At 42.9% G+C, this 21,179-nt stretch overlaps 1 protein-coding gene across 1 annotated transcript in view; it reads right to left on the bottom strand.

Moving 5' to 3' along the window:
* Positions 1-21,179, bottom strand: part of LYL1 (LYL1 basic helix-loop-helix family member) — a 205,488-nt gene that overhangs the window by 113,748 nt on the left and 70,561 nt on the right. The window contains exon 3 of the mRNA XM_085600587.1: positions 16,232-16,320. Within this exon, the coding sequence (XP_085456713.1) occupies positions 16,232-16,320 (89 nt within the window). The remainder of the gene's footprint in view (positions 1-16,231; positions 16,321-21,179) is intronic.

The following is a 21,179-nucleotide window of genomic DNA, read 5'->3' as shown; positions in this document are numbered from 1 at the left end:
CCAGAGACAATTGTCAGACACAAAATGTTACACACGTCTAAAGAAAGACCCAACAACGGAGCTACAGGATAGATTGAACAAATTACTTCAAACCTGGCAAGAGAAGGGCCTAATCGACAAAGATGAACAAAAATATCTGGACAAAAAACATCCCACGCTACCCACGTTTTACTGTCTACCAAAGATTCATAAAAATAAGGAAAAACCGCCGGGGAGACCAATTGTCTCTGCAAATAATTCCTTACTGGAACCCACTTCCAATTATATTGATTACTTCCTGTCACCTCTAGTGAAAGAATTACCATCCTACCTAAAAGATACAACAGATTTACTCCAAAAACTGGAGAACATAGAATGGAAACCAGGCTACAAACTGATCACAATGGATGTAACGTCGTTATACACAAACATCGAACACTCCATAGGCACAACAGCCTGTAAACACTATCTAGGCAAAAGGAACATCAAATACAGAGAACACAATGAAATGCTCAATGAAATGATCTCACTATGCATCAATAACAACGTTTTTCTGTTCAACAAACAGATATACAAACAAATTCAGGGATGCGCCATGGGATTTTCGTTCTCACCAAACTATGCAAATTTAACGATGGGCTGGTTTGAAAAACACATAGCATGGAACACACAAAACTATGAATGGAGAACCAAAATTGTTTCCTGGCTGAGATTCATTGATGATCTCATAATAATTTGGAATGGTACAAAGGAAGATTTTGCAAAATACTTTGAGATACTAAACAACTCTCCCATGAATCTCAAATTCACTTATGAAATAAGTGATGAAAAAATAACATTCCTGGACATTGAGATCTACATAGAAAACAACATGATTGAAACCACCCTGCACAGAAAAAGTACAGCGACAAATGCCATACTACATGGGCAAAGTTTTCATGATACAAATCTCAAATGGAGCATCCCTTATGGGGAATTTTTGAGACTGAGACGGAACTGTTCCAAAACACAAGAGTTCACCAAAAACAGTAACATCACCAGCAGTCGCTTTTTGGCACGACAGTACCCCAAAAAAGTGGTGACAAAATGTCTAGATAGAGTTCTGAATCTAGATAGAAAAATGATACTTCACCAAACAAAGGCAAAAGAGACAGATGAAAAAATCAGACTAATAACAACACACAGTGCAGAAAACAAAACACTGAACAAAATCATCAGGAAACACTGGGGCATCTTACGAATGGACACCACACTGGCAGAGATCATAGGAGACCACCCAGAAATCACATACAGGAGATCGAAAAACATTGGGGACCAACTAGTCCACAGCCACTTCCAAGACACAAAGAAACTCACATGGCTACAGAGAGAGGGATTCTGGCCGTGTAAGCAATGTAAAATCTGCAAAATAGCAACACCACTGAAAGAAGTGCAAATTCAAAAAGGCAGAATATGGAAGATAAGGCAACATCTAACATGCAAAAGCTCCTACGTGATTTATATGATCGAATGCCCATGCCACAAAAGATACATTGGCAGCACCATATTTGAAGCCAAAAAACGCATTTTGGAACACATGCGTGCAATAATTCACAAAGATCGGACAAACACAGTCGCCAAACACATGGAAAGACATCATAGCAGCGACTGGGAAACACTAAGATTTTGGGCCTTGGAACAAATACCAATCTCTGAAAGAGGAGGCGATCGTCTCAAAAAACTACGCCAAAAGGAATCAAAACACATCCTCATGTTCAGAACTTTGGATCCAAGAGGCCTAAATCAAAATGAGGAATTATACACCCATTTATAAATAACATCGCTCAGCTCAAGCTAATCCTCTTCCTACATCAAGAACTAAAATTAAGTGTGACTGCAGGACCTTCACCCTACACTTAAAAAACCTCAAAAACCTCGTTGAACTGTAAAATACACTCACTGAAGAGTACAGAACTGAAAAAGATCATCACATTCATTATCACAATTGAATAATGAAAACCGATGGGATGATGAAATCCATGCTCACCAGAGAGCAGAACAAATCAACTAAAAAACTTTAAGCATCATGAATAAACTCCGTTTTATCATGAGTCCGCTTATGTATAATTTAGATTAATTAAGAATTTAATTTCTGAGCACTGTTTAAATATAATTTTTCACTGTATATAAACTACACTGACCACAATGCAATTGGTAATTAAACAGGAAATGCCAATATGTCAAACATAAAAGACAGACATACAATGTAACCATATCCCGTGATCAAGCCTCCGTGAAGAGGTGAAACGCGTTGGGTTTTTGGCAAGAATAAAGACCTTTCCATCAAATTACTACGAGTGAGTGCAATCCTTTTCTAGTCCAAAAGCCAAAGGACTAGAAACCCACCTTTAAATATATATATATATATATATATATATATATATATATATATATATATATATATATATTACCTACTGGCGGTCGCCAGTAGGTAGTTATAGTTAGGACCCTGTTTCCATAGGAAAACCGCAACATTCTATTTGGAATAACTTTGGCGCCGGTCGACGAATCCTCGCGAAATTTTCAAAATAGGTGGGGCGCTACGCTCCGCTCCTACCCTGAAAGTCTCGGGGGGATTCGTCAAGCGGGGGCTGAGAAAAAAGGGGGGTCCCAAAACACGTTTTTCCCATGCATTTTTCCATAGGACCTTTAGACACAGCTACAGCCCGAACGGCTGAACAGAGTTACTTGAAATTTGGCAGAGAGGTAGTCCTCAGGTCAAGGAAGTGCCTTTTGTAGGTCTGGTGTAAATCTGTTCAGTAGTTCCTGAGAAAATAGCATTTAAATCAATATATATATCTGTGGCAGCTTACGGTGCGCTTACGGTGCGCTTACGGTAAACTTACCGTACGCGTACGGTGCCGTGCGCGAGCGCGAATCTGATTGGCTGTTAGATCTTAGTAAACATTCGAATCGGTCGAAACCAGGAAGCGGCGAAATAAAAGATTACCTTTCACAACGAAGCGCATAATATGTCCTCCATGTGTGCACGATGCGCGAAGCGCATCGTGCGCACATGGCCCATCTAGCGTAACGTGGGCACGCGGCGCGCGTAGTGCACCGCGTGCCCACCGTGCGTGCACGGCACTAACTGCGTAAAGTGGGCGTGCGGTGCGCGAAGCGCACCGTGCGCGCACGGAACGAACTGCGTTAAGTGGGCGCGCATGCCACGAATGGCGTAAAGTAACTTAGCATTTAAAAAACCGTACAAATTCACTGAAAAAACCATAGGTTTCACACACGTTATAGTTAGGAATTAGCATTTAAAAAACCTTGCAAATTCAGTGAAAAAACCATAGGTTTCACACATGTTATAGTTAGCTGGACATTTTACTGATAAAAAAGCATTGAAATTCCCCCGTTATAGTTAGTGCAGGCAACTATAACTCACGCGACCACAATCCTCTGCTGATGACATATGTGTCTTTATGAAAAAAAAATATTTGTAATATATGTATAGCTAAAATTTAATGGAAGAAGACATGGGCAAATAAGTGTCTAAATACAGTATTAGCATCAGCAGAGGATTGCGGTCGCGTGAGTTATAGTTGCCTGCACTAACTATAACGGGGGAATTTCAATGCTTTTTTATCAGTAAAATGTCCAGCTAACTATAACATGTGTGAAACCTATGGTTTTTTCACTGAATATATATATATATTACCTACTGGCGGTCGCCAGTAGGTAGTTATAGTTAGGACCACGTTTCCATAGGAAATCCGCAACATTCTATTTTGAATAACTTTGGCGCCGGTCGACGAATCCTCGCGAATTTTTCAAAATAGGTGGGGCGCTACGCTCCGCTCCTACCCTGAAAGTCTCGGGGGGATTCGTCAAGCGGGGGCTGAGATAAAAGGGGGGTCCCAAAACGCGTTTTTCCCATGCATTTTTCCATAGGACCTTTAGACAGGGCTACAGCTCGAACGGCTGAACAGAATTACTAGAAATTTGGCAGAGAGGTAGTCCTCAGGTCAAGGAAATGCCTTTTGTAGGTTTGGTGTAAATCTGTTCAGTAGATTCTGAGAAAATAGCCTTTAAATCAATATATATATCTGAGCCAGCTTACGGTGCGCTTACGGTACGCTTACCGTACGCGTACGGTGGCGTGCGCAAGCGCGATTCTGATTGGCTCTTAGATCTAAGTAAACATTCGAATCGGCCGAAACCAGGAAGCGGCGGCCGCCATTTTCTCTCTCGCACTGAGAGTGATTTTTAAAATATAAAGCCCAAAAACATGTAATGGGGCTGTTTAGACAGCTCCCACACACATAGCCATGTTGAGGGAGTCCCCAAAGATCCCCCAAGGCCAAAAACTGAATTTTTATTTTTTCGGTAATTTCGCCGATTACGCATACCGTACGCGTACGGTAAAAAATTAAAAAAAAAAAAAAATTATCCACACTCTCCCCACCCCGTGTGCAATCGGTGCCCGAAGGGCACCAATTGTGCATGGCTTATTACACCTGAGAAAAACTAAAATATTAAAAAAAATAATAATAAAAAAAAAAATTATCCACACTCTCTCCACCCCGTGTGCAAATGGTGCCCGAAGGGCACCATTTGTGCATGGATTATAAAATATACGAAAAATTAAAATATTACCTTTCAAAACGAAGTGCATCATATGTCCTCCATGTGCGCACGGTGCGCGAAGCGCATCGTGCGTACATGGCCCATCTAGCGTAACGTGGGCACGCGGTGCGCGTAGCGCACCGCGTGCCCACCGTGCGTGCACGGCACTAACTGCGTAAAGTGGGCGCGCGGTGCGCGAAGCGCACCGCATGCTCACTGTGCGCGCACGGTGCGCGAAGCGCACCGTGCGCGCACGGAACGAACTGCGTTAAGTGGGCGCGCACGCCACGAATGGCGTAAAGTAACTTAGCATTTAAAAAACCGTACAAATTCACTGAAAAAACCATAGGTTTCACACACGTTATAGTTAGGAATTAGCATTTAAAAAACCTTGCAAATTCACTGAAAAAACCATAGGTTTCACACATGTTATAGTTAGCGGAAATTTTACTGATAAAAAAACAATGAAATTCCCCCGTTATAGTTAGTGCAGGCAACTATAACTCACGCGACCGCAATCTTCTGCTGATGACATATGTGTCTTTATGAAAAAAAAATATTTGTAATATATGTATAGCTAAAAATGTATGGAAGAAGACATGGGCAAATAAGTGTCTAAATACAGTATTAGCATCAGCAGAGGATTGCGGTCGCGTGAGTTATAGTTGCCTGCACTAACTATAACGGGGGAATTTCATTGGTTTTTTATCAGTAAAATTTCCGCTAACTATAACATGTGTGAAACCTATGGTTTTTTCAGTGAATATATATATATATATATATATATATATATATATATATATATATATATATATATATATATATATATATATATATATATATATATATGTATATATATGTATATAATATATATTGCAATTTATAGCACCATTGTAGCAATAGTAAAGTCATGCTTTCCTTTTAAAAAGCATTTTGTTTTTGTTTTATTAACTTTGGCGCCATTCCCTGAATCTGCACAGAACTTTCCAAAAAAGAACATCCACATGGAGAAAACACGTTTTGGGACCCCCCTTTTTGCTCGGCCCCCGCTTGGCGAATCACCCTCAAACTTTCAGGATAGGAGCTGATCGTAACGGACCATCACTTTTGAAAACTTTGCGAAGATTCGTCAACCGGGGCCAAAGTTATTGTGAAAACAAAAAATGAGTTTCCTATGGAAACTAGGTCCTAACTATAACTATCTACTGGCGACCGCCAGTAGATAATACACATATATATATATATATATATATATATATATATATATATATATATATATATATATATATATATATATATATATATATATATATATATATATATATATATATATGTATATATATGTATATAATATATATTGCAATTTATAGCACCATTGTAGCAATAGTAAAGTCATGCTTTCCTTTTAAAAAGCATTTTGTTTTTGTTTTATTAACTTTGGCGCCATTCCCTGAATCTGCACAGAACTTTCCAAAAAAGAACATCCACTTTGGGTTCCTCATTGCAAGTTTTGAGATGATTTGACTAGGGGGGACCCAAAAAGTGACATTTTCCATTTTAACTACAGTAGGATTCGTTGCTCCTCAGTGCAGAAAAAAATGCTAAACGGAATTTCACCAAATTTGGCATGTATACATAATTTTGCTTAAGGAATTGCCTTTACTTGGTTTGTTGCACATTCATTCCTTAGTTTGCAAGAAATGCGCTTTAGAATAGTGTTTCAGTCTGGGCATGAAACGGATACAATTTTGAGAAACCCGGACTGTTAATGCGCTGATCCTCCGCAAATTTGCAAATCAATTGAAGATTTGTGAATCCAATGAAAAAAATTAAGTCACACTTCTTGACTACAGAGCTTTATCTCCCATCATGCATTGTAGCACTAAAATAGTTATCAAAGAAATTATTATTATGTCGATGCTTGATTTGCAAATCCTGGTCCCTCCTGCCATATCAGGACCTGCAAATGCAGCCTAGGAGTCATAAATTCTGTAAAAAGGAAAACAAATGTTTAGTGCACTACTGATGCACTTGACCAATGGCCACATGTGCCAGGATGGGAGAAGGCCCTAGCCCCAGCACAAGCCGTAAGGCCACACCCCACTGCGCATGGGCAATGACTTGCGCAGTGGGTTGTCACCTGCAGAGAGTTAATTGCAGGCCCTCATTGCATGCCCCTTAAGGCCATGCACAGCCCGGATTAGCTCCCCACTGAGTAGAGGATGAAGGCTGGGCTGTAAGCAACCCCCTCTGCCCGCCACACCCCTCTGTTGTGCACGGCTGAAGGCATGGTGCGCTGAGGTTGGCCTTTGTGGACAGCTGGTTGCAGAGCCTGGCCGCAGGCCAGACGCTGCTCCCAACCATGTTGCTAGATTCCAATGCCGTGCACAGCAGCTGCAGGCCATCCCCCAGGAGTTTGGTGCAAGAACTCGTGAATGTGGTATATAATCAAAAATACCAACAAATCACTGAAGAAAAGGTTAAAGTGAAGCTATGGTTAGCTTTCATTATAAAACTAAAACACATGATGAAAAAACCCCTCAAAAAGTCACCCCAAAACAGAGTTAAAGTGCAGGTATGGTTGTAAATTAAACAGAAAAATACTGAAATTTGCAAAGTATGCCAGGAGCACAATCAATAATTCACATAATAGCCAAGCAAAAAACTCATAAACCAAAGACAAAGCTTATGATATCACAATATTTATACTAATACATGTCACACCTCACAGCCAAATGTAATTATTCAACAATATATAGTCAAAGCAATTAATGATCCTACATTTATTGGAGTTTCTATCACAGTCGCAGCTCTTCCTATTGTTTTTGTTTTCCTTTCTGTTAGGGTGTGGGGCGGGGCGGGCGGGCTGGGCTGGACAGTGCAGGGGGCAGGGGACGAGTATAAAGCATACTCTAAAGTGCTGGTCAAATCGTCATGCGCACTTCACATCTTCACTACCAGGTTGCATTACACAGCCTGGTGAGAAACATGCAAAACCTCCAAGCGCCTGTTTGAGTGCAGAACCATGGTGCTCAGACTAATCACAACGCTGCTTAAGGCAGCGTTGTGATTGGACAGGGGCTTCTGGGAGGCTGGGAGCTTCCTGTTGGCGCAGAGGAGACGGAGCAGAAGCTGCAGCACCTGGCGGCATTCAGGTAAGTGAATGTGTTTTTTAATATTCACCCCTCTGCCCCCCCTTCCACCACCCGTGTTTAGCGGGGGCCGCTACTGCTCTATCAAAGTGGTAAGTTAAAGTGATATGCAATCTCATCTGTAAGATGACTTACAATACTTCTGTTTAGTTAAGGGTGAGGTCATGAGCATTGCATTTGGCGTGGGAGTTATGGTTTGCAAGGCTGCTTTGCTTTTTGGATTATGCTCCTAACCATAGTTTAGGAATGCCAGTAGAATTTCTATTTACATTTCTAAGCATAACTTTACTTTAAGTTTGTGTTAGATGAAAATATATATAATTTATTCGGCAGTGCTAGTACCCGAAACGTTTCGGCGATCGTCTTGTAACTCTATAATCATGGAAAAATATTGTTTTTTTAATTTCTATATATCTTTCTTTAGTTCTGTATTTTACACAGCGAAATGCATTGGTTGATCTTACCCTACCAAATGAGTAAATCATATTTGGCAGTTTCACTGTACAGAAATATAACGAAGACTGACTTGCAATACTGTTGACATTGATCATTGAACACTGTAGGTATAAAACCCATTAAAGATGACGCCTAAATAGCACCAGATACACTCACTGTATTGTTAGTCCTTTCTTCATGTTGTTGCACTTTTTTTCGCTTCATAACAGCTTGGTTTGTGTGCCGTTACCTTTGACCCGTGACCAACGCAATATCTCGCAGAAACGTGCCAGGTAATCCTGCTGCCGAATAATTTGTTCATCTATTCATTAACACCGAAGTGTGGGCGCCTTTTCTTCCTTACATGAGGAGTGCTTGCGTTACATATACGGGTCTCACACTCGTGCGCGCGTCGCCGCATTAAGACAAAGGGAGAATTGTGAGGAAACAGTTCTTTATATGTGCGTGTGTTTTATATGAATGAGTAAAGCTGTAAGTCTGAGGAAAACTAGTTTAAAAGCAGGACTTAAAGGCCTAGCCACTTAGAGAGGTTAAACCAGCTGCATCTGTGGGAAACCACAACTACAACGCAGCGGTTTCCACGCATAACATTAACCACGCATGCATTACAACGCATGCGTGGTGTACACGAATAGCCTTTACCACGCATACCTTTACTACGTGATACATAGTAAAGGCATGTGTGGTAAAGGTAAGGGGGCTTGGGGGGGTCTTCCCCCCAAAAAAATAAATAAACGGGTGTAAAGATGAGTACTCAAGGTTTAAACTTGTAAGTAGTTTATTGCCAAATGGACGACACACTCAACCCGGAGGCTCAGTGCATAATGATCTGTTGAAAGTACAACCAACCGTCTAAACTGTCATAAGAGAACGTCCAGCTGTCAACATTCCAGCTGGTGGCTGCCGCGTGCAGGAGGGGAGGGGCGCGCGGTGAGAAGCAGCTAGCTAGATGTGAACAAGCTTAGGTAAACAACACAACACATGTCCTTCCCATAGGAATAGAAGGACCTAAACGATGAAGGAAAAGAAACATAGACAGATGCCATGCCCAGTTAACTATTCACAAATATAGTCTTTATATTTGCAGGGTTTCACCACACTGCGACCGCATTTACTGGTGATGGTCACCTCTTCCAAAGTGTTATTCTCCGGCACCAGTTCATGACTATGTTCCTGACTGTCACTTGAATCCAAAGAACTACTTGTAGCACCAGTATCAGGATAACTGTTTTCACCACTAGGCTCCAAAACCTCTTGGACCTCCCCAGTCACATTATCACTACAATTGCCAGGAGATGCCTCCGAGGCACTTGTGCTAAGTTCTCTCATCCCCCCAATGGTTTCAATATTCTCACAACCTTCACTGTCTCTATTGTTTAGTCTATTAGATTGTGGGAACATGCTGTCATCATCCCCGTCAGAATCAGATGTTTCTTGTTGTATCCAATCCTGCTTGTCTAGCACAAACCTTTCCTCTTCTGCTTCCTTTTGTTTCTGTCCAGTTATGTCTTTTTGTACACCCTCCATCCTTTTACAGACAGACAATGCATATGCGTGCCATACTCTTCCATCACTGAGTAGTGCAGAGTTGCAGAACACTTTTTCCACCTTAAGCGGATTTGTAAATCTACTTTGACCTTTCACTACATTTCCACTCCTTTTTACTCTCACCACGTCACCTTCTCTTAGTTTGATAACCTTGCATTTATACTTGCTGTCAAATTTTCCTTTGCTCAGGTCTTTTGCCTCCTGAATTCTCTTTCTTACTTCTTCTACTGACCACTCCGATTTCCTTGCACTTTTGAGCCATCCGATATTATCCTTAGATACGGGAGTTCTGCCTCTCATAATCTCAAAAGGACTTACCAAAGTTTTCTCTCCAGGAGTAATCCTGTACCCCCAAACCATTTTGTTCAGTTCTTTCCTCCAACACTTTCCATTGTTGTTGGCCAACTGGATGATGCCTTTTATCACCCTATTAAATCTCTATACGGCCCCATTGCCAGCAGGGTGGTAAACAGAAGTAGTTTTGTGTTTGATGCCATTCCTGTCTACAAACTTTTTGAAGATCTCAGAAGTGAACTGACTTCCATTGTCACTGACAATAGTTTTTGGTATGCCCTCTTTAGTGAAAATTCCGTCCATAAATGTGATAATGTCAGAGGCATCGACCTTCCTACAAATCTTAATTTCCGGCCATTTTGAAAAGTGATTAACTAAGACCATTACGTGCACATGTTCATCTTGCCATCTTACTGGACCCAGTATGTCAATGCCCACCCTCTCCCATGCCATGTCAGGACACTTCAGTGGTTGGAGAGGAGGTCTAAGGGTCGTTTGTATACAATGTGAAAATTCAGACAAATCACAGTTTCTCACCGCTCTCTCAATTTGTATGTCGCACCCAGGCCACCAATACCAATTTTTAATCCTTTGTTTGGTTTTGTTTATGCCTAAATGTCCCTCATGGCAAAGTTCAATGAGACTCTCTCTCAAGGTGGTAGGAGGTATAACCTTCCCCTGTCTCAAAACCAGTTCGTTTTCCACGGATAGCTCGTTCCGCAATTCCCAGAAAGGCCGCAACTCATTTCTCAGTAATACCTTTTTGGGCCATCCTTTCACAATAAGTTTCCTAACCTCGTTTAAGCTTTCATCTCTTATATTCTCTTTACTCCATTCCTCCGTTGTAATGCTCGGGAACTCTTCATTGATGCTTGCAACACATAATTCTTCTTCCTTTACTACTTTTTCCACATTCTTCAAAGGCAACCTGCTCAGAAAATCTGCAACTACATTCTTTGTACCAGGCAGATATTGAACTTCGTAGTTGTAGTCCAGCAGTTTTATAGACAATCTTGCCAACCTAGGTGATGCATTATATAAACCTTTCACAGTGAGTACTTTTGTCAATGGCTTGTGGTCACAATGTAGGAAAATTCTTTTTCCCCAAATGTACTGCCTGAAATGTTCCAGACCCCACACGCATGCTAATGCCTCACGCTCGATAACGGCGTACTTCTCCTCCGTTTGGGTTAAGGAACGGGATGCCAAAGCAATCGTGACTTCCTTACCATCGCACTCCACTTGCGTAAGGACTGCACCAATACCTTTACCACTGGCATCTGTGGTAACCACACATGTAAGATTGTTGTCAAACCCCTTAAGGGGTGGAGCATCACAGATTTCTTTTTTTTAAGCTTTTAAAACTGTCTTCACAGTCTTGCGACCATTAGAATTTGTTCTTATTCTTTAGAAGGGTCCTAATGCAGTAAGTTTTCATAGAAAAGTTCCTTACAAACTTTGAATAATATTCCACCAGTCCCAAAAACGCTCTAAGCTCTTCCTTACTTTGTGGAACTGGGGCATCCTTGATAGCCTTAATTAATTCTTTTTTTGGTTTTATACCATCTTTAGTGATTTCATGACCCAGGTAGGTGACAGAATTATTGCTGAACCTGCACTTTTTGTACTCTGCTGTCAACCCGCTTTTCTCCAAGATCTTAAGTACCTGTACCAACCGGTTGTCATGATCAGTTTGGTCTTTTCCCATAATGAGGATGTCATCCTGAAAGATGAGTAATTTTTTTACCCCCTTGAATATCTCATGCATTAGTCTTTGGAATAGTGCCGCTGCAGATGCAAGCCCGAAAGGTACCCTTTTAAACCTGAAACACCCAAAAGGTGAAACAAAAGTGGTAAGGTGTCTGCTTTCCGGGTGCAGTGGTACCTGGTGGTAGGCAGCAGCTAAGTCTATGGTCGAAAATATTGTCATATCTTTTGTAAGAGACAACATCTCGTTTATTCTTGGTAAGGGAAATTGGTCGATAAGAATATTCTTATTTAGATCGCGCAAATCTATGCACAACCTCAATTTTCCGTTGGCCCTTCTTGCGACCACCAGAGGTGCGACCCATTCCGATGATTCCGTGCTTTCGATTATTTCTGCTTCAAGTAGTTTATTTATTTCTGATCTCACCTCATCCCTTAGTGACAATGGTATTTGTCTCACCTTATGCAGGCAGGGCACTGCATCATCTTTAAGTTTTATTACGTGTTGGAATCCCTTGAGTTTACCTATTTTCCCATTAAAAACTTTGGGGAACTTGTTAACCAACTCACAACCCGGTAGCACCTCCTGTTGTGTAACCAGGACCGGTTCTACACTGTTTGGGTTGAGAGTAATTCCAAGTTTTCCCTGGTCCTTCCAACCAAGCACCGAAGGGCCAGTAACAGCCACATACAACTTGCTGCTGGTTTTTCTTTCCTTAAATGCAAATGTAAGTTCCTTGAAACCCACAAGTTCAATCGGTTCGCCCGTGAATGTTTTAAGTGAGATGTCAGGTTTTTCCAATTGTCTCCCCACCTTACTTCTAAATTTCTCCTTCCAAACATCACGGTTAACTATTGTGCATGGTGAACCAGAATCAGCGACTATATCTATATTCACACCTCCAATTTCCACCAAGCACATGGGTTTCTTTTTCTTGCTCTTCTCTTCACCCTCTTTAGCTGTAGCCTCAGTTACATTTAGTACACATAAGTTGTACTCCGAATCATCCGAAGAGTCTAGCTCAAATTCTTCCTCTTCCTCATCCTCTACAAATTTCACTTTTTCTTTCATTTTCCGTTTGCAGGCTTTCTGAAAATGACCAATGATCCCACACTGGGTACATTTGTTGTTTCTTGCTGGGCATGTCCAGTCATTCGCCAAATGCTTACTGCTACCACACCGGTAACACTTCAACTGTTCATACGAACTAGCATTCCCTTTGAATCTGGGTGTGTCCTTCACTCTATTTTTAGAATTCTTCTTGCACCCACTTATTTTTGCCACCACACTAGTTTCCTCATTTTTACCTTTTCCTTCATTAATGACTTCCTTCTCACAGCGACCAGTCAATTCTGCTTTCTTTACGATATCAATAACCTGTTGGAGAGGTTTTTCACCTTTAGCCCATAAGGCGTCCTGTATGTTAGAATTTGCAGCACACATCACTATCTGATCCCTAATTAAGTCATCATGCATGTTTTCAAACTTGCATAAGAGTGCCAAGTTCTTTAAAGCAGATACGTAGTCATCTATATTTTCTTCTTTTCCTTGTTTCCTCCTGTAGAACTTATACCTGTGCACCGCTACACACTACACACACTGTCGGTTTATAATATCCATCTAAGTCCTCCATTGCCTCATCATAAACATTCCTCTCTCCTCCAACTCTTATTTTCTTAGTAATGTTGTTATACACTGTTAGACCACCTGCACCTAAACAATGTAACAATATTTTTTTCTTTTCCTCCTGTTTGAGTGGTTCATCCTCTTTATCAAATGTGGAAATGTAATTACTGAAATATTCCTTCCACTGTTCCCATTTCACAGTTGGTACGCCAGTACCCTTCAAAAATGCTTCTGGTGGCTCTAAATTATATATATTGCCGGTTGCCATGCTCAGTCCTTTCCTTATTTTATTTATTAATAAAATTACTTTTTCTTTCCTAGATGCAAATTCGATAAGGCGTCACAGTCTTTTCTTTATATCATTTTTTTTCCTATATATCCGTCAATAACTGAATTCAACTCTCACCTGCTCACTTCCGCCCATACGATCGAATTCCTTGGTGATCATATCTTTTTCCTTTCATTTAGTCACCTTAGCGCTTGTTCAATCATAGTCCCGTATGCCTCCGTCAGATTTGATTTTGCAATCTCCAATCTGCTTAGTCTATTAGATCAAACTTCCCCCCAAGATGGCGGCACGCACACTTCCTGTACGTGGTTGCGTGAAAAAGAAAAAAAAAACTAGACCGCAGACACTACTTCCGGAAATTCCTCTTCCACCTTCCACGTCACGAAGTTCTAACAGCAGCGCCTTAGTTCTGAGGTGAATTCCTTTCGATGTACTTTGCTTCATAAATTTGTATTTATAGTTTATTAATTACGTTAAAGTTCACCTGCGAGGATTTGACGGCTGCGATCAATGTTTAGAGAGTCTTCACGCTGAATTCCTTCTTTATTCGCCAAGAGCGTTAGTCTTCCTTTCAAGCCTAATAATTTGCGCGTTCTTCTTTCCCCACAACGGTATTTCTCACCTTCAATTCAATTCCATTTTCACCTCCGTAATGCGTGTAAGGAATTTCTTATTCTTTTCGTATACTGGAACGCTGCTTCACTGTTCTTCACTTCCTTTGCTACAAATTTCTCCTCGTTTTCAATTTTCATCCATCCACCTCCGTTTACTTCTTTTAATCTTTCATCTTCTAAGTGCCACTAATGTTCACACATTATCTGCCGCACTTACTTTATTTTCATTTTCTTTCTTCCAATGGACTTCTTCTTACTTTTTCTTGCTTATTCCTCCTCAATTTCATATTATCAAAGTCTTTTAAAATCTTCCTTCATATATTTCAATTTCAAATTCTTCCTCTCGTGGGTTCATCCGTGCGTCGTCCAACCATAACTCGTCGCCAAAATGTAAAGATGAGTACTCAAGGTTTAAACTTGTAAGTAGTTTATTGCCAAATGGACGACACACTCAACCCGGAGGCTCAGTGCATAATGATCTGTTGAAAGTACAACCAACCATCTAAACTGTCATAAGAGAACGTCCAGCTGTCAACATTCCAGCTGGTGGCTGCCGCGCGCAGGAGGGGAGGGGCGCGCGGTGAGAAGCAGCTAGCTAGATGTCAACAAGGTTAAGTAAACAACACAACAACGGGCGAAAAAAAGGGGTGTTGGGGGGTTCTCCCCCCCCCAAAAAAAAACCTCACCAGTTGAAGTTGCGATATGGAGGCAATCGGCGTCGTTAGGGGAACCGGAAAGACACTTCCGGTTCCTCTTTACGGCGTGCGACATGACCTCGGAAGAGCTTGGAGAGGAGCGCTTGGAGAGGTAAGGGGGATAATAGTATTTAAAAAAAAAAATAAGGGATGAGGGGGTTGTATAGAGAAGGGGTAAAATATTAGGGTTAAAGGGAGGGTATTTTATGCAAGGGTTTGTGGGTGGGAATCAGAGCAGTATATGGAAATGGGGATGGGATCAGGGATAACCTTTAGCAAGAACATGCTATTAACATGCATGGTTTAACAACGAAAAATGTTGTAAAAGCATGCGTTCTAAAGGCATTTTCATGGTAAAGGTTATGCGTACTAATGGCATTCTCATTGTAACGCATTCGTGGTAAAGGCATGCGTTGCAACGGAATGCGTTGTAATATCATACAACCGCATCTGTTGAGTAGTACTGGCGGGGTCTATATCTGTACGACTGAGTAACATTCCATCTGTTAGGCAGGGAAAACGAGAAAAAAAGCAAGCATGAGCGCAAATACAAGCACGTATTCATATATTGTAACTGCTGATTGCAGTAGTGGCCAGTTACCATGGAGTTAGGGCTGACAACATGGATGCTGAGTCACACTACATGCTTAGGACATGCATGTCGCGTGGACAGTAAGAAGGGGAAAAATAAGTTTGGACACAGAGGAGTGGAGAAGGGATAGAGGCGGATGCTGAGGACACCCTCAGAGCTTCCCTGTTGGCGTAGGATGCTGCAGTGGAAGGCCCTGACCCCACAAGCCACCTGAGGTGGGCGGATAGAGCTGAGATAATTTGTTTTTGATCTCTGTTTATTTACATACTATATTCATGTCACTGTCTTCTATAAAATGGTATATTTCCTCTGCACTAAAGCTGGAAGAATAACCATTTACGAGTTAATATCTAAATCATTTCAGTACTCTCGAAATACAAAAAAAACAAGTCATGTTCTGTTTTTCTGCACATTTCCCCGAAGGAGAAGTTTCAGAAATGTACTCCGTTCACATTGATAAATCTCACCTGAGGCCTTTCTTCGGTTCCCAACTGCAGCTAATACCCTATTTTTGGACCAATGATGATAGCAATTTGCATCCAATACCACTTCTCTTTCAATATGGAGGAACTAACTTTCTTTTTCTCCCCAAAACATTTATCTGTGGTCGATCACTTCTGAGAAGTAATGTTGGAAGCCCTGCTGATGGGGCCTAGCCTCAGCTTACCTTCTGTAATGCCAGGGTCGTAGAAGCCAGGTCGTCTTTTGAAGCGGCTGGGAAACACAGCAAAAGTACCTGAGGCTCCCATGTAGGCACTGTGGAGGGAAAAAAGGCCTGGTTTACAGCACTGGACTGAAGACCTGAGAGAACAAGACAAATACACCACCCTTTGGACTTTCAAGGATATGAGTGAGCTCTAAGGTATAGCAATTCTCACCATCCATCTGTACTCTAGAAGTCCCCCAGCCATTCACAGGCACTCTGAAACCAGGGTTATGCCACAATAGCTCTGTTCTGATCGGGCCTGCCCAGTTAAGTGATCCAAAGTTTACTGTTCTCTACATACCTTTCTACAAGAAAGCCAAACTTATGATTCATGGATTTTCTTTTTAAATTCCAGCTCATTTCTTCCTTCCAGAAGTTAGCTATTCATTTTATTCTTCCAGTATTCCCTCGATTTATTAGCGCTTCCATCTCACTCCTACATTTCCTTACTCTGTCTTCTCCTGTTCATGCCTCGCTTCCTTCTGTCACCTTTATTTACCCTATTTATTCATCCTAACATTCTCTTTCTTCTTCTCTTCTGTCATTCTTTCAATACCTCAGTCCCTCCTCTTAGTATCTTCCTCTTTGTTTTTATCTTTCCTTTGTGTCCTTCATATGCCTTTCTTCATTCAAGCAACAAATGGTTATTTTCCTTTCTTTCTGCTTTCTTTGTTCATTTCCTCTACATGCATATTATTTTATTTTATTCAAATTACTTTTGTAGCATGATCCACAGTAAAGAGAAGTAAACTGAACAATGTGTTGAAATGGATAAAACATAGAGGCCACCAATGCTGCCCTTTCTGTCATTCACTTTCTCCTTTTTTCTTCCATTTCTTCCTTCTGCCCCTCGCTTTTTGCTTCTTTATTCCACTCAGTTTATTTTATGTTTGGTGACTATGTTTTTGTATGAAGGTGGGTTACGTATTTAGGGCCATGATTTTTTGTTTAGTGGAATAGGATAGGCTTACATTTATGAACATAATCTGGGTGGTTGCAGTTTAAAATATTTTCACCATTGAATGATGAGAAATGATGGTGATTTCTGGCCATATCTGCCAGGAAGACCATATTCTTCCCTAATATGGAGAAGGGGCAATATTCCACAAAAACCTCGGGCTGGACTTCAAATGTTGGTTTCTGATGGATTCATCTGCCTGTGGATTTCTCACCTTTTGATTACCCCATGCGCAACATTCCACAGAACTTTTTTTTTTTTAACCTTGCAGGGAATGTGAAGGTCATATGTCTATCACTGACCCCCATGAAGATTGTCTTTGGTCCCTCTCGTCAGACCACGGTGTCGAGGGGTGGTCTTCATGCCGACACATGAATCCGAAGGCCCTGAAAGAGAGGGAGGCCAAATTGTTTTTTGCCAGGGCGAAGAAACAGAAGAGGGGCCAGAAAAAAATGAGATCCAAGTCCAAGTCACCGACTCTGCATACCTCGAAGTAGTCGAGGAAGCACAAAAAGAAGCGGGGTCATGGATCCGGACATTGTTCATCTAAGGATAAGTCACCAAAGTCGGGGTGCCCGGAACTCTAGCGTCACCGCAAGGATGAAGTCTCTCCTTCCCCTTCGCCTCAGGTGACTCCGGTACACTCTTGAGCTCCGATAGTCTCTTCGGTGCCCAGAGAAGCGACGCCTTCGCCTCCGGCCTCTCCATCCCCGGCTCCTGTGTCGCTGGCACCGCAACCAGAGCCAGTCAAACAGCTTCCTTGAGCTGTCTCTCAACCGGTGGTACCAGATCTGTTCCCACCCTTTCCAGCTCCAGGTCCGATCCTTCGCATTTCTTGAATGCAATGTACGTCATATTTGCCAGTGTGGCTAACCTTGCTGGTGCGCCTGTTGCCTCCATGGGACCACTTTCGTTTAACCATGGTGGTTTGCCACCTCATTTTGCACAGGCACCATTCATGCCTATGACCCCGGGACGTTGGCCTCTCCCGACGCCGAGGTTCTCGACACCAGTGCATTCCCTTGAAGGAAGAGTGCAGTTGGAGTCTTCTCCGGTGCCATCTGGCTTCGGTCCAGCGTCGACTTGGCCTCGCCAGGCACCCTCCACTAATCATGTGGAGCCTGCATTGATGCTGGTCCTGAAGTACCGAGGATGAGATCCCAAAGGTAGGCGCAGAGACAGCTGGCAGAGGAGGAATTTCAGGAGCAGCAGGACTGAAGAGAGGGAAATTATTGACCCTATTCAGAAATTCGAGGGTCTGCTGGAGGCTAGTGGTTTGTACACATCTCTGGACTGGGAGCTCTCTTCACCGAAAGGCCTTCCATTGCAAGAGGTTTCCTCATACCATTCCATAATAAGGAAGGCAGCTGACCTGCTGAATATACCTTAACCAACTGCAGAGATAAAGTCAAACATTTCAACAGAGGTGCTTCATTTTACTTCTTCTGCATTGGAGCCTCTGCTTCCATTTATTGAGGCTTTGACCAAGCCCATTTTAGAGGTATGGCAGAAGCCAATGAATGCCCCTGCTGTGTCCAGATCAGTTGCAAGGAGATATAAGGTGGCGCCTGGAGATCCAGCTTTCCTTTCCACACTCCTGTCTCCTGAGAGCTTGGTAGTCCAGACATCTTGCTCTACTAAGCAGTTTACAGGCTCTTTCTCAACCACGCCTGGAGATAGAGAATCTAAGAGGATGGAGCAATTGGCTAAAAAGGTGTTTTCTTCAGCCAATATGGCTTTGAAATCCACAAACGCAATGTGCCTGCTGTGTAGATATATTCATGCTCTGATTGATTCGGCAAAAGAGGTGATCCCCAAGCTTCTGGATAACGTTCAGGGCCATTTTGCGGAAGTGCTATCGATCATGCAAGCTGTGGCCCGTCAAGTCATACAATCAGGGCTGGATACAGCGGACTCTGTTGCTAGAGTTATGGGTTCCTCAGTGGCAAACAAGAGGCATGCCTGGCTAACGTAGTCTGGGTTTTCATCAGATGTACAGGCCACCCTATTGGACTTCCCTTTAGATGGCTCTCGTCTCTTTGGTACCAAAGCAGACTCGGCGCTACAGCGCTTCATGGATAGTAGAGCCACAGCAAGATTGTTGGGTCTACAGTCCCAGCCCAGAGGTTTTGGGCACCACAGATTTTGCGGGTTTGGCAAGACTCCTTCCTTTGGGCCAGGCAGCAGTAGCAGCAGGCGAATGCTCTGTATAGGTCATACAGAGGAAAGGGTAGAGGTCGTCTGAGAGGCACAGCTTGGCAGCAAGTCTCCTCCCCTCCTGCCGTTCCTCCAACTGGTACCGCAGGGAAGCGGCTCTAGACCATCCATCCTGGAGCATGTTGGCCCCGTGGGAGGTCGGTTGTCCCATTTTCAATGAAATTAGACATCTATTACATCAGATCTCTGGGTTTTGGATCTCGTAAGAAAATGAGTATGCCCTACCCTTCCGGGAGTTTCCCCCTTCTTTCCCACCTCATCAGGGCAGGTGCTCAGAGGACCACGTGTTGGTTCTGCAGCAGGAGGTTCTGTCTTTGCTACAGAAGGGTTCGATTGAGGTTGTTCCAGAGCAGGAAAGGGGTCAGGGTTGCTACTCCTGATACTTCCTGATCCCCAAGAAGGACGGACGATTGAGGCTGATCTTAGACCTCAGGATCTTGAATTTTTACCACAAGCAGGAGAAGTTGTTGACCCTCGCTCAGGTTCTTCTGGTGCTGCAGCAGGAAGACTGATGGTGTTGATCGATTTGCAGGATGCTCATTTTCACATTCCCATACTGAAGTCGCATCGCAAGTGTCTCCGTTTTAGAAGTGGGATCTCAACACTACCAGTTTGCAGTCCTTCCATTCGGTCTCACATCACCACCACAAGTCTTCACAAAGGTGATGGCGGTGGTAGCAGCACATTTCAGAAGATCGAGGATCCTGTTCTCCCCTATCTGGATGACTGGCTGCTCAAAGCAGCGTCGCCGGAGATGGTGCTGCGTCACTTGCAAGTAATAACGCATCTGTTGTTGGATTTGGGTTTTTTGATAAACCCAAATCTCACCAGGTGCCCTCTCAGGGCAACCTGCTCATAAGGGTAGTACTGGACACTACTGTGAGTCATGCCTTCCCACCTCCACAGAGGATTCTAGACATCCAGGCTATGATTCCGATTTTTCAAAATGGAGCGGCTGTTCCAGTCCTGAAGGTCTTGCGCCTGCTTGGTCTGTTTGCTTCCTGCATACTGTTGGTCAACCATGCACGCTGGCAGATAAAGGCACTTCAGTGGTGCCGCTGCAGGCAGTTTCAACACAACAGAGATCTCAAGGAGGTGGTCATATTCTCCAGAGACACTGCAGCAAGGCTGTTATGGGGGAGTGTTCCGGGCAACCTGTCTCAAGGGAAGCTGTTTCAATCTCCTCTCCGGTGGCCACAGTGATAATGGATGCCTCCACTCTAGGGTGGGGAGCTCATCTGTGGGATCTCGAGGTCAAAGACCTTTGATCTCCAGAGGAAAGATTGTTTCACATCAATCTTGTAGAATTGCGAGCTATGCATTTGGCTCTCACAGGCCTTTCTTCCCTCCTTTCACGGCCAGTCGGTTCAGGTCCTGACGGACAACACTACCGTGATGTGGTACATCAACAAACATGGAGGAGTAGGGTCTTATCGTCTCTGCAGAGAAGCTCTGCGACTCTGGTCCTGGGCTCAGGACCATTAGATTTGCGTTATAGCGAATCATCTGGCCAGAGTGCTGAATGTGTTTGCGGACAGTCTCAGTCGGCAGTTCTCTGCCAGTCACCAGTTGCGTCTTCATCCATAGGTGGTCCTTCACATTTTCAGAATATTGGGGATTCCTCCGTTGGAGCTGTTTGCCACTCACGAGAACGTGTACTGCCTGTCGTTCTGCAACCTCCAGTATCCAATGCGTGGAGCGTTGGGGGACATTTTTCAGTTGGATTGGGGCTCA

This window comes from Triturus cristatus, chromosome 4_2 (genome assembly GCF_964204655.1).
Source record: "Triturus cristatus chromosome 4_2, aTriCri1.1, whole genome shotgun sequence".
NCBI lineage: Eukaryota > Metazoa > Chordata > Amphibia > Caudata > Salamandridae > Triturus > Triturus cristatus.
The sequence above is the reverse complement of the archived record's forward strand: the minus strand, read 5'-3'. Positions and strand labels throughout refer to the sequence as shown.